Raw genomic sequence first — 12,739 nt, 5'->3', positions numbered from 1 at the left:
TATGCCTCGACTTGAGAAAGCTGTAAACAATGTACTGAATCCAAAGGAGTGTAAACACTTATTATGAAATACTTGGCAATTAGCCACCTGACTCAGCCCATTTCTTCCTGCAGTGAAGACAAAATGTACTATATAGTAAACCGACTATTCTGGAAATAGTTAAGTATTTGTTCAGCAACTTCAGCTAAGAATTCATTTGGTTTAATAAACGCCTCTTTTGACCTTGATTATTATGAGCCGAAGGAATTGCATAACATGATTGCAGGCAATGATCTTAACTTTGCTCATTGATCTTTGGCACTGCTCTATCAGAATTGAAAATGAGAGAGAAAAGGGAATACAGCTAGTCCTCAACTTACGACCACAACTGAGCCCAAAATTTCTGTTGCTAAGCAAGGTAGTTATTAAAAGAATATGGCCCCATTTTAAATGAATCTCTGCAGCTGTTAATTTAGTAACACAGTTGTTAAGTGATTCTGGCTTCCCAATTGACTGCTTGTCAGAAATTCACAAAACATGATCACATGGCACTGGGACACTGCAACCATCATACATCTGAGCCAGTTGTCAAGTGTCCAAATTTTGATCATGTGACCTGAGGATGCTGCAATGGTTGTAAGTGTGAAAAATAGTCATGATTCACTTTTTCAGTGCTGTTGTAGCTTTGAGCAGTCATTAATTGAATGGTTGAAAGTTGAGGACTACCTATACTGCACATTCAGGCTAATGTTAACTTCTAGGCATCTTCAGAAATAAGATGAAATAAGATGTTACTTTTACCTGGAGAAATTTCTATATTTCCCAAGCGTCTATATAGTTTTAAAAACACATTAGCATTGCCAGTCAGTTTCTAAATATAATAACCAAACATTAGCAGATAATAACTTTTCTTTAAAAGAATAAAATTGTTAAATGTTGACAATTTTTTTTACCATATGTCTCATATACGTTGGAGATATTTCATAACAATTCATAGGAAAAAAATCTATTGTACAGGTGGTCGTTGGCTTATATCCATCTCTTCAGTGACCGTTGAATTTCCAACTGTGTTGAATGAGGGGTACTTACAATGAGTCTTGTGGGTTCTGACCATCACAATATCTCTGACATGATGTGATTGTGATTTCTGGCTTCCCATAAGTAAATGGGGAAGTTAGCAGGATATTGGAAGTCATGGCTATGTGAAGTCCTCATTTAATAACCTGCATGTGTCAGGCTTGAACAATCAGATCCACACATGAAAACTTTAATTAGCCATTTTATTGTTCAAACCTGGGAATCTTCTCACAGTGGCAGTTTGCACCAGGGCTAGATTTGACTAGGTTCAACAACATGTGTGTGTGTGTGTGTGTGTGTGTGTGTGTGTGTCAGATTTTGCCATTTTATGCCAACATTGAGATTCCAAGCTAATTCCCTGCTTCATTCCTCCCACTAGCTTAGCCAGTCTCTTTCCAACCACATTGTCATCATTTAATGACAGCAACAGGGATTGCCATAACTTGAGGTCACTAAAGTAGCATGGTCGTTGTGCTTTACTATCAATTGCTTAACAATAGCAGTTCTGGCTCCTACTGTTGTTGGTAACCAAGGACTCCCTGTAATTAACTAAATTATAATTTCTCATTCTGGGTACTACTATGCAGCTCGGATGAATAAAGTATTATAGACATGAAACCTACCATTCAGCTTCCATGAAAACAAGTAATACGACCACAGTCTGGCCCAATTACTCAGTAAGCAGGGTTCCTATGCAACTTTCAAGGAAAACTGGAATCTACTGACAAGCTTTGCTGAAGACACAGAAGCATTCAACTTCTATTCTATTCTTTCTAAATATGGTGAAAGTGTATACTAGTTTTTTCAACCATTAAATTTCAAATTTTTCAATTTAGTTTACTGACAGACCAGTGCAAACAGAGTGTTCTGTGGATATATTTATTCACTAATCTATTTTAGTAGATGAGAAACAAAATAAAGCTTAAGACAAAGTTAAAATGCAGTTATGAAACAACCTAACATCTATAAGTGAGGTCCAAGATTCAGCCTATATTACATTATAATGTAAACATTAAATTTATATTAAATACGACAACATGTAAAATTACCACAAAGTGATGATATCTAAAATTTAAATGAATTATGGTTATATAGAATGCTTTGTGAAAGATTGGCCAGTCAGGATCTAATGGATCTTTTGAGCTCCTGCACAAAACCTAGCACACACACTGTAATAAAAAGTAGTTCATCTATGAGCAGACTCTGGACCTAGGCTGAATCTGGATGACCAAGAGATCTATTAATCAGAGGTAGAAATTGAAATTGAAACCATTCTGCAATGCACTATTCTCATCAGTCTGACTCAGGGGTATCTAGAAGTACACCATGTTCAAAAACACAACCCACAAGATGGATGTACTCAAAAATTCAGTATTATTTATTACTTGGCATTATTTAAATGCCAAAGTAACCCCCTTCCTAGGAAAAGTGTCATACAAACAAGCAATGTGGTTGGAAAGAGACAATAGTGTTGATTCTATTGCTTCATCAAAAAGGGGTGCCTATCAAAACTCCCACTTTCTCTTTCATATCATAGTATCCCTGATGAGACCATCACCTGATACAGAAGGTAGTTAATTCATAAAACTGACCAGTTGACCCAGATGGAATATGTGAACTCTGAAAATTGCAAATAAATGAAGCAAAAAATGACTAATCTTCCCTAACAGATAATCTCACCATTAGCTTCATTTTATATAATGCCAAAGAAACTACATTATGTTTGGTGTTACTAATTTGATATAGACTCATTTAACCTTAGCCTGCAGAGGCTAAAATGCAGTTTGGTCCTCTCTATCTATATTAAGCATTACAGAAGACTCATGCTTGGGATGAAATAATGCTGAAGCATAGAGACAAAAAAAGTCCTTTTGGGGTAATATTGAAATATAGTGGATTTAAATAACTACTGGTTGTGCAATTCAGTTAAGGAAGAAGGAAATGTGCAATGTAAGCAGAATGACCAGAACTGAAACTAAAAAGTGGAAGATTTTCACAAAAAATATTTTTTTTTAAAAGAAGTGGTGGTTGTGCTTCATTTGTACTCTGGAAATACACACATTTAGATACTCAGCATATTTCGCGAAATACCGGTAGAAGAGAATACTTGAAATTTTTGTAATTCATAGTTGAACTATGGGGTCCTTGATCTACAGCACTGATGATGTTACCTACTTGGGTAATGAAATGTCTACAAGAAAACAACCAAGCTCAGAAAGCACCAAGAAGCACCTTCTTGCAAAATAGTTTAGATGTCAACAGCTTAACAAGGTTAACTTAGCAGGTACCAATGGTATCTCAGAGGATCAAAGATTGTTGGCTAATGATATGGAAGCCTATTTTAGGATTGAAAGATATTTGGCTTTAAAGATGGTTTAGAAATAGTATAAATATATAAAATACATCTCATCTTCTTCATGGCCACACCATGTTATATTAAGCCATACATTACTTACCACGAACAGTTATATTCCTCCTTGATTTCTTTAGCTAGTAGCAGAAGCAAAGCAAGCTATATTATTTCTTCACATTATTTTTTTTGAAGTAACATAAAATCTGGGAATTCCTACTTGCTCCACTGCTTACTAGACATGCACACACACTCCTCTCGTTTGATAGAAATGGCTATATTTTATGCTAGGAAGATGTATCTAAATAGGTTCAATATATAGTTTGGTTGAGACACATTATTCCTATGCTACTATATGTGGTTAGCATAAATCCATTTGATCACTAGCTGACAACATTTTAAGTTTATTTTTATTATTATTATTTGTATCTCTTTGCTACAATCTAGTAAATGTTTGGATATATGCAACCTTAATATGGAAGACCTAACATTGCAGGTATTTTATCTGGGTTAATTAAATTAGGTTTCTCTTGAAAGTCATTTAGCCATATTCCTTTAAATATTAACACTCTGGTTTTCCTGATTTTAAACTAGGAAATATAGAAATTTTTCATCACACATGGATTCTTTGCTTTGTGTTTCCCTTTTGATTGTATCACCTCTCCAGCTCTTTCATTCTGGCTGCAGCTTCTGTTCTGTGATGTCATCAAAACGAACCAGATTGAACTAGCCAGGAACTTGACAAAAGCCGCAGGGCCTGAAGTTTATCCTCAAATTGCTGATGAGCCACATCAAAAGTAGAACAAGAGGCAGAAAATCCCTTATATGTTACATACCAAAATATTAGCAAAAATAAACATGCAGCAAGTTATGCTGCATTAAATACAGTCATCTTCTGGGTGTCTAAAAGCCACAATGAAATTGTATTTATTGTCTACAACTTCAATTTATCAGCCTATGTCATAAGTGCCAGGAAAAAATCTTCGTTAAGAGATCATTTTCACATTATGCATAGGGGGCACTTTACAAATAAGAGTTGATGTTTTTTTCCAACTTTTTCTCTTCCTCTCCCCATAGAAATTACTTTATGTATAAATGAATTCCGTTCCAATCAAAAGTATTCTAATTGTTTTGAGAGTGTTCTGTACTTAGATGTTCTAAAATATTGCTTAAATGGTATTTTTGGAATTGTTTGTGGACAGCCAAAAGATAAAGATTCCCTCAAGCTCAACTTAACTTTTAGTAGCTCTAGAAAAACGTTTTCTCTCTAACTTTATAAAAGGGATTTGTAACTATATAGAAAGAGTTTGCAACATCCTTTTTCTCATTTCCCAGACTAAACAACAGTTTTGTGATTTCCTGGCTATGTTCTTATCCAAGAATTAATTGGATAGAATATAGCTAGCTTTTATGGTTAAATGCTGCTAGTATATCACATTTGCAATAACACCAGAAATAGATACACCAGAACATATAATTTGGATTAAGGTATTCAAATCCAAACTCCCAACACAGGCAGTGTCTTTTGTGCAGCTATTTCTAAACAACTATATTTAAAACATTATCCTTCTACCTGGCAATCTTGAATGCATATAATAATGAACCTATACCTAGAGCCCAGAAGTGATTCAAATAACAGTACTGTACAAGAAAGATTAATACATTTCAGAAATATACTTCCGAAATACTTAATTTACACATGGCTACATTATAGTTCTTTCATAGTTTCTTTTAAATCTGTTATAAAAGCTCTCATATTTTACTATGAAAAGCCACTTCCTCTGCTTTCCTAACTAAAATTTTCTGTAACAATAGGTGAGAAGCAATAAATATTTCTATGATATTGTATTTAGATATAATTAGAAGAACACTGAAGAACTGTGGAAGATCTGAAATCACAATCAGATCTTGTTATGAACATAAAACTGCATCTAGTATAGATGAGAAAATGTAATTTTCCTTTAAATTCTAGTGGTTAATTACACAGGGGTGGGGGAGAGGAGATTTTAATTTGGGTTTTTACAGCACCCATGAGGTTGCTAAGAGTCAACACCAATTTGATGGCACATAACCATAATAACAATTGTGTGAAAAGGACACTTACATATATGGTCATCCATCTTCAGAGGCCGTTGCAAGCGGATATTAGCAGGAATTGTTCTATTGATCAACTCATCAATCGTCTAAAAATACAAGGGATACATCAAAGCATCATAAGAATCAAGTTTAGACCTCCACTTCTTGTAAGATTCATAGTCAAAGAGACTAAAAGTGAGGCATGGGAAGGCACCACAAAAGAGATTGAGAAATGTTAATTAAACCTCTCACTAACAAAAAGGGATTTTATGAAATTCAGTTCACATTCTTCCTCTGTCCCTTTCGAATGGAGATCAGTTGATGTGACATGGTAGAAAATGATGTATGGATATGATGATGTGACTCGGAGGGAGAGGGATGCAAAGACAAAGCAAATCGGGCGCTGCTAAAGGGGGAATGTTAGAGAAACTATGGGGGGAGGGAGGGAAGGAAGAAAGAGGGAGAGCGAAAGAGAGAAAGGAAGGAAGGAAGGAAGGAAGGAAGGAAGGAAGGTAGCTCATGGAGCTTCCTCACCGACAGACCGACAGTCTGCAGCATCTCTTGCTTCTCTTTGTCCCCTGGACCAATGTGTCGCTCAGAAAAGTCATCGTGGCTGCCCAGGAGTTTCTCGATGTGCCTGGAAGAGGCGGTGGCGGTGGCGGTGGCGGGTCTCGCTCCGAGGTTGCTATTGCTTCTCACACAAGCCAGTCTCAGCTGCTCCCTGCGTCCCCATCGGCCTGGCGGCTTCTTGCCTCCCCAGGCGCTGCCATGGTGCCCGTGCAGATTGGCCCCCCGACCCACCAGCCTCCCCCACCACTGGACGCAAGACTGCATGATGCCTAGAAGCCAACAGCCCCCAATTCGCCCGGGCAAAGTTAGTTTGCGTTTCGAAGACGGCAGCCGGCAACTCTTTCCTCCCAGGCCCCCCCACCCTATTATAACCCCCGAGCCGATCGTCAGCCGAAGGGAGGGCTTTTTGGCCCCGCCCTGCCTCAGATCTCCCCGCCGAAGCCACCTGCCGAGAGGCTGCCCCTTCGCCAGCCAATGCGCGCTCCTCCCAAGGCTGGATTGGACAGGACAGGACAGAACAAACGACGCGAAACTGGCTGTCAGCCAGTTCCTCGCAGTCAGGCGTTATCATAATTGTTTCTCCAGAGTGAAAAGAGAGATGATGACGGAGAGCGTTGAAATGATCTTTTTTTCCTCCTTTTATTTTATATTTTTTTTCCTCCTACCCTAATTTTTGTTTCAATGTTTTTCCACACAAGGATCACACTTGTTGCTGAAGAAATACTCCTTAGGCTTAGTAAGTCATTCTGCCAAAGGCAAATCTCCATAGCTGGTACAAGGATAACCCAACAATTTTGGTCTCTCTTGGCCACCAGCCACAATTCTGCTACTGGAAGTATTGAAGTGTTCAACAATGTTTGTCTTGATCTTCCAACTCAGTAAGCTGAAAGTGACGGAGAGTGCAATGAATGTCATGAATCATGGCTGTTGGTTAGTTCCTCATGATCCCCCATAACCCTGCTCTCTACCCGGAAAAAAAGATGCAATGAATATTTCACAGAAAGGGGAAGAACAAAATCCACAATGTTAAATCACTTTCTGCCCACTCTACTATCACACAGATTTTGTGCTGCAATAACTCCAAAGCCTGTAAGTATTCTCAGTCAGAAGCAAGGCAAGTCTGTGAGATTCACCAAGGGAACGCAAAGGAACCAGCAGCTTCATTTGCAGTGTTACGAGACCTCTTGAGGACATTCTACAAGGCCCATTCGCACATACATCATAGTCTTTGCTCAATGGCCAGATGCAAGGTGATGCATCCCCCTTGGTCGCAGTGGAGCATGGCAACATCTGCTGCTCTACTTTGGGGATACAATGAAGTCAACTTTCCATGTTATTGCACTGCTGATGACACCATGTTTGTTATCTGTATCTGTATCTTCTGAGCTTACAAGCCTGAATCTGTCCCTTTTGATCTTTCAGATGCTGCTTTGGTTGGTCAGTTATTTTGCATTTGCTGTTCTCTGTGTAGGGGTACACCTGTAATATGCATTGAGTTTTTGCTGTATATGTTGGTTGAGATTCCAGTAGAAGCTATTGGGATCATTGCAACATTTGGACAGGTAGAAGGCATGATCATTGACATTGCACTCCCTGGTCCACAGCATGCAGACAACTGCTAGGCCTGAGGACAGCAAAGTAATCAATACTTAGATCTCATTCATTCAGTTTCCTTCTTATGACTTCCAAAAGAGTTGCAGTGTGTTCCTGCATAATCCTTCCAAGACAAAAGAGGCATCACTCATACATCAAAAATAGGTGGGAGTCCCTCATTCATCAACTGAAGCATAACTGAGAGATCCTGAGAAGAATAATGGTAGACTGTGAAGCAGTGGTAACTTTATACAAGAGCTTTGAGAGGAAACACACAACACGGTTGCCACAAGGGAGCAGCTCCAGGTCCTATGCTGCACCAGCAGAGATGCAATGCAGCTGATGCAGAACTTGCCGCAATGTACCATCCCCAGTGCTTCAGGGACACTAGGGACTTATCACATCTGTGTGATCTAATGTGAAGGGATATTAAACAAGACCAGCATATAACTGATGTGCCTGATCATGCCTTGCAAGTATTTGCTGCCTCTGGGACTTAGGAAGCCTCAGCGGTGAGTATTCCACAGCCAAGAAGGGCGGTATAAAAATCTAATAAAATAAAATAAATAATAAATAAGAACCACAAGCAGACCTAAGATGGAAAGCAGGACCTATGCCTGAAGACAAAAAAGCCAGGAACAGTAAGTGTCTCTTGTTAAAGAAAATGCAAATTGGAGTTCTTTGGTCTAATGGTTCTCTCCATGATTAGAAGCTTGTTCATTGCCATTGGTAGAATAGCCAACCCTGGTCAATGAAGCTCAGACAAAGATCAGAGCCCCATAAAACCATCTTCCTATTTTGGCACCATGGGTAAAACCCACATGGCCGCATGTAGGCCATCCATTAATGCTCGGCCACCTGCATCCTCCTGGCACCACCCTTGTCATAGATAACTCCATTTTCTTCTATTGGTTTATCTTTGGTACTTGTATGGTTAATGTACGCACAAAAAGGAGAGGAGCTGCCTCCACCACCTTGGTTTTTTAAAAATTCTCTCTTGCAGGTGCTGCTGTGCCAAATAGTTATGAGTACATGTGTGTAGGCAGATTGGGCCCTCCCGCTGTTCTACTCCTCTGCAAGACATTTCATGTTTGTTTGGGTACACTGTGCTAGAAAGCAAAAGAAAAAAACAAATTAATTGATGTGCAGCCAAATCAGACACATGGCTGCCAGGAAGGAATAGTTTTGTCCACAGGATGTGCAAAAGCATGCCTATGATAAAAAGCAGAATGTTTCTGTATCTATAAAATTTATATAGTTATCCATCTCATGCATGTGACTGAGGCTAGTATACAACAGAGCTAAAAATATGCTGTTAATAAATATTAAAATAATATTATAATTATTAAAACATTAAAAATAAAGAATATTAGGAAAAGACAATAATAACGTAGCTACCTTAATAACTCACCATATAACAATTCATAATTCACCAATGCAGTGAGTTTGTTTTATGAATTCTCTAAAAGGACATGAATGCACACAACATCCATCAAATAAGAAATTACCTTCCTAGGTACATGGACATCATGTCAGTGCAATGATGATTCTCAGGGACCACTGTAGCAAATGCAATTTGCTTCTGCAAAATCCAAAATGTCACACTGCTCCTACATCTAACTGCCATTAAGTTAATGATTTATGAAATCATTCACTTGGTGCCAGGCCTACATGAGGCAGCATACAGCCACTTGTAGGAATGAGATAGGGAAAACATTCAAGCCATTGAAGGCACTATGATAAACAGTATGTGTGTTGTCATGATCATGATCACCATCATCATCATCATCATCACAATCTTCATCATGATGTATGGCATGGTTCAATTAAGGAACTGCCTGTCTCCCATAACATCTGCCAAGCTGGTTTGATCTGACAAGATTAGTGAGCTCTATGTCCTTTCAACTAAGTGATCCACTGTTTTTTCACATTATTATTATGGTTCGTCACACAGTCAACCAGATGTTCAGACTGGATTTGGCATTTTTATCCACCGACTGAATACTTCACAAGAACCTGGGATAGTCAGATGTTGATGTTTGATGGTGTCAAAGGATGTAAGCTGTTCTGAATCAATCTCTGTATATTTGTGATGGATAAACATCTTCTCTTCCAGTAGTTCTACAGCTGCTGGCCATGGTTGCTCAATCAGCAGTCTTGAGTCCTGTAGCCCATTTTCACTAGACGTCCAGGAACTCTAACACCTAGCATGGTCCTTATTGACCTGAGTGATGACCAAGCTGGTATGTGTTTCTGTAAATTATATCTCACCATATCAAGGCAATATCTCACTTTGTTATTTGTATGATGCTGCACATTTGCAAAAGCAAGTACATATCATGCTGCCTACTGATACGGGACACAGGTCTGTGGTTGTTCACCCAGAGGGAGACACATTTCTGTGCCAACTCAAGAAGCTCAAACTGCACAAAGAGCTGCTGATTCAGTTCTACAGAGGAATTCTTGAGTCTGTCATCTGCACCTCTATAACTGTCTGGTTTGGTTTGAAACCCAACAAGACAGACACAGACTTCAGAGGATAATTAGAACTGCAGAAAAAACAATTGCTACCAACCTGCCTTCCATTGAGGACCTGTAAACTGCACGAGTCAAAAAGAGGGCTGTGAAATATTTACAGACCCTTCACATCCTGGACATAAATTGTTTCCAATCACACTTAGCCAATAAAGAATTCTATTCTATTCTATTCTATTCTATTCTATTCTATTCTATTCTATTCTATTCTATTCTATTCTATTCTATTCTATCCATCTCATAACCACCAAAGTAATCGAGGGCTGAGTTGGTACTTTAGCAGACCTAATTTGGTCATGCATGTATGGTGACTGAGAGCTGTTCTTTCCTCCAATTTTAGTCATGGAGAAATCTGCAGAGCAGTAATTCAAAAATATATATGAGTAACATGAAATAAAAATAGCAGCTGTTTAATCTATATAGTTATAGATTAATTATTATACAGGACAGTAGAAATGAAACTTTGATTGCTTAGGAGATAATTATGCAATTATATTATATCAATCTCTGGCTGGTCTAGAGTCAGGAAACATTTTCACATATGTCATGTAGAGTATATTGGGAACATTCAGTGTCAAAGTACAGAGAAAAGCTGCTCATAAAATGTCAAATATGACAAGCATGATCCCATAATAATATAACTTTGCCATTCAGCAACATTTTGAAATCACCTTTCTTGTCTATAAATACCTACTGCCATCCCAAATTCCCTACCCCAATTTTTAATCTGGGCAGAAAGGTAATGCTTTAAAGAAACAGGCAGAAGTAAAGTAGGAAGTAGTCCTACAGTAGATTAATTCAGGCTGAGAATATTCATAAAGTATCATAAGCTTCAGCTGGTAAAAATTGAGGCTCTGTGAGCAGTTAACGTGCGTCCCTTAATCGGCATATGCTATACCTCTGCATTGTGGGCTGCGTTGGCTGGTTTGCTTCTGGGTACAATTCAAGGTGCAGATATGAGCTATAATAAAGCCCTTCATGGCATGGGACAGAGTAATCTGAAAGATAATCTCTCTCCATTACATCTACCCACCCCATCTGGTTTAGCGGGAGGGACATGCTCTGGGTCCAGTCAGTAGCTTCCCCTCAGTTGACATCATCCCCTGGAAATCTGAGTGGTCCCAACCCTGTTGGCTTTCACAAAAAGCCCTGAAAATTTTAAATTACCAATGTATTAAAAATGGATTTGCTAAAATACTAAGACATAAAAGTGCCAAAACACTACCTTAGAATATACTCTTCGTTACAATATCCTATCTTGTGTATCTTGTGTTAGCCATCAGACTGCCAAACAAAGTTTTGTCACTGCTCAGATAATATTGAAGTGAGCATTTGATATAAACCCCCCGCAGAATTTATAGATACTTGTAGATTATTTCCATGATTATCCGTATAAAAAAGGAAGATTTAAAAGGTTATGTGATACAGATTCTATTGTATGTACATCACAGAGAGCAGTTATATAATTGTGATTAACAAATAAAAAGGTGTATAACTTTTTCTTGTCAGCAAAAGCAACTTATCCTGTCAGACAGGTACTCGTTTAGTGACCATTTGAAGTTAATAAAGCACTGAAAAAAGTGATTTATGACCAGATTTCACACTTATGACTGTTGCAGCATCCCCACACAGCCATGTGATACAAATTGAGCATTTGGCAACTGGAACGTATTTATGAGAGTTACACTGTCCTGGGGTCATGTGATCACCATTTGTTACTTTTCCAGCTTGCTCCAGACAAGCAAAGTCAATGGGAGAAGATAGATTCACTTAATAACAGCTTGATTCACTTAACTGTAGCAATTCACTTAACAACTGTGGTAAAAAAGGCCATAAAATGGGGCAAAATTCACTTAGCAACTGCCTTGCTTAATACCAGAAATTTTGGGCTCAACTGTGGTCATAAATCGAAAAAAACTACCTGTACTGAATATGTTCAGCTTGTGCAGTTCATGGATGCAGAATTGTTTCTGGAAGAGTAGAGTTGCATAGCTGCTCACTGGGAAGTCTGATAGCTTTGTATTGCGTCTACATTTTCTTTTTACTAAATGTCATCAAGGATGAAATAACTTCCATTAAAAAAAATAACACTTCTGCTTCAGCATTTCTGTTAATATGCAATTCATAATTGCTATCATGTTAAGAAATATGGGTGTTTGAGAGGATCGAATGCTATTTTTGGCCAGATAAATCCTCTATATCATTTCATAATATTTTAAGCACAGTTAAAACTAAGAAACTGAGAGCCATGCTAAGCTTCTTTCCTCTGTGATGCAGTGTTTCTTTCAGCTATTAAAATAAATGCTAACATCTAAAAATTCAAAAATATTTAGTGAGGAGAGAAACAAACTATATAATACAGTAACAGACTGATTTTAAGTGTGGAACACAGTAAGATAGATAGTTTTTAACCAAAGTACATTATAATGCACCTCCAGCAATCACAGGATTAAAAGCATAATCCCAGAAAATCATCTGGAATTGAACTGACATCATGGGGTCCAAAGGAATGATAGAAGAACTTCAACCTATTCATTATCTGAAATGCCAGAAAAGTTT

General features: G+C 38.1%; 1 protein-coding gene across 1 annotated transcript in view; it reads right to left on the bottom strand.

Moving 5' to 3' along the window:
• GLDC (glycine decarboxylase) overlaps nt 1-6,414 on the bottom strand; it is a 39,012-nt gene extending 32,598 nt beyond the window's left edge. Inside the window, exons 1-2 of the mRNA XM_058170011.1 lie at nt 6,017-6,414; nt 5,511-5,589 (exon numbers count right to left, since the gene is read on the bottom strand). Of these exons, the coding sequence (XP_058025994.1) occupies nt 5,511-5,589; nt 6,017-6,316 (379 nt within the window). The 5' untranslated portion in view covers nt 6,317-6,414. The remainder of the gene's footprint in view (nt 1-5,510; nt 5,590-6,016) is intronic.
• Between the last annotated feature and the right edge of the window lie 6,325 nt (nt 6,415-12,739).

This window comes from Ahaetulla prasina, chromosome 2 (assembly GCF_028640845.1).
Source record: "Ahaetulla prasina isolate Xishuangbanna chromosome 2, ASM2864084v1, whole genome shotgun sequence".
NCBI classification, from domain to species: domain Eukaryota; kingdom Metazoa; phylum Chordata; class Lepidosauria; order Squamata; family Colubridae; genus Ahaetulla; species Ahaetulla prasina.
The sequence above is the reverse complement of the archived record's forward strand: the minus strand, read 5'-3'. Positions and strand labels throughout refer to the sequence as shown.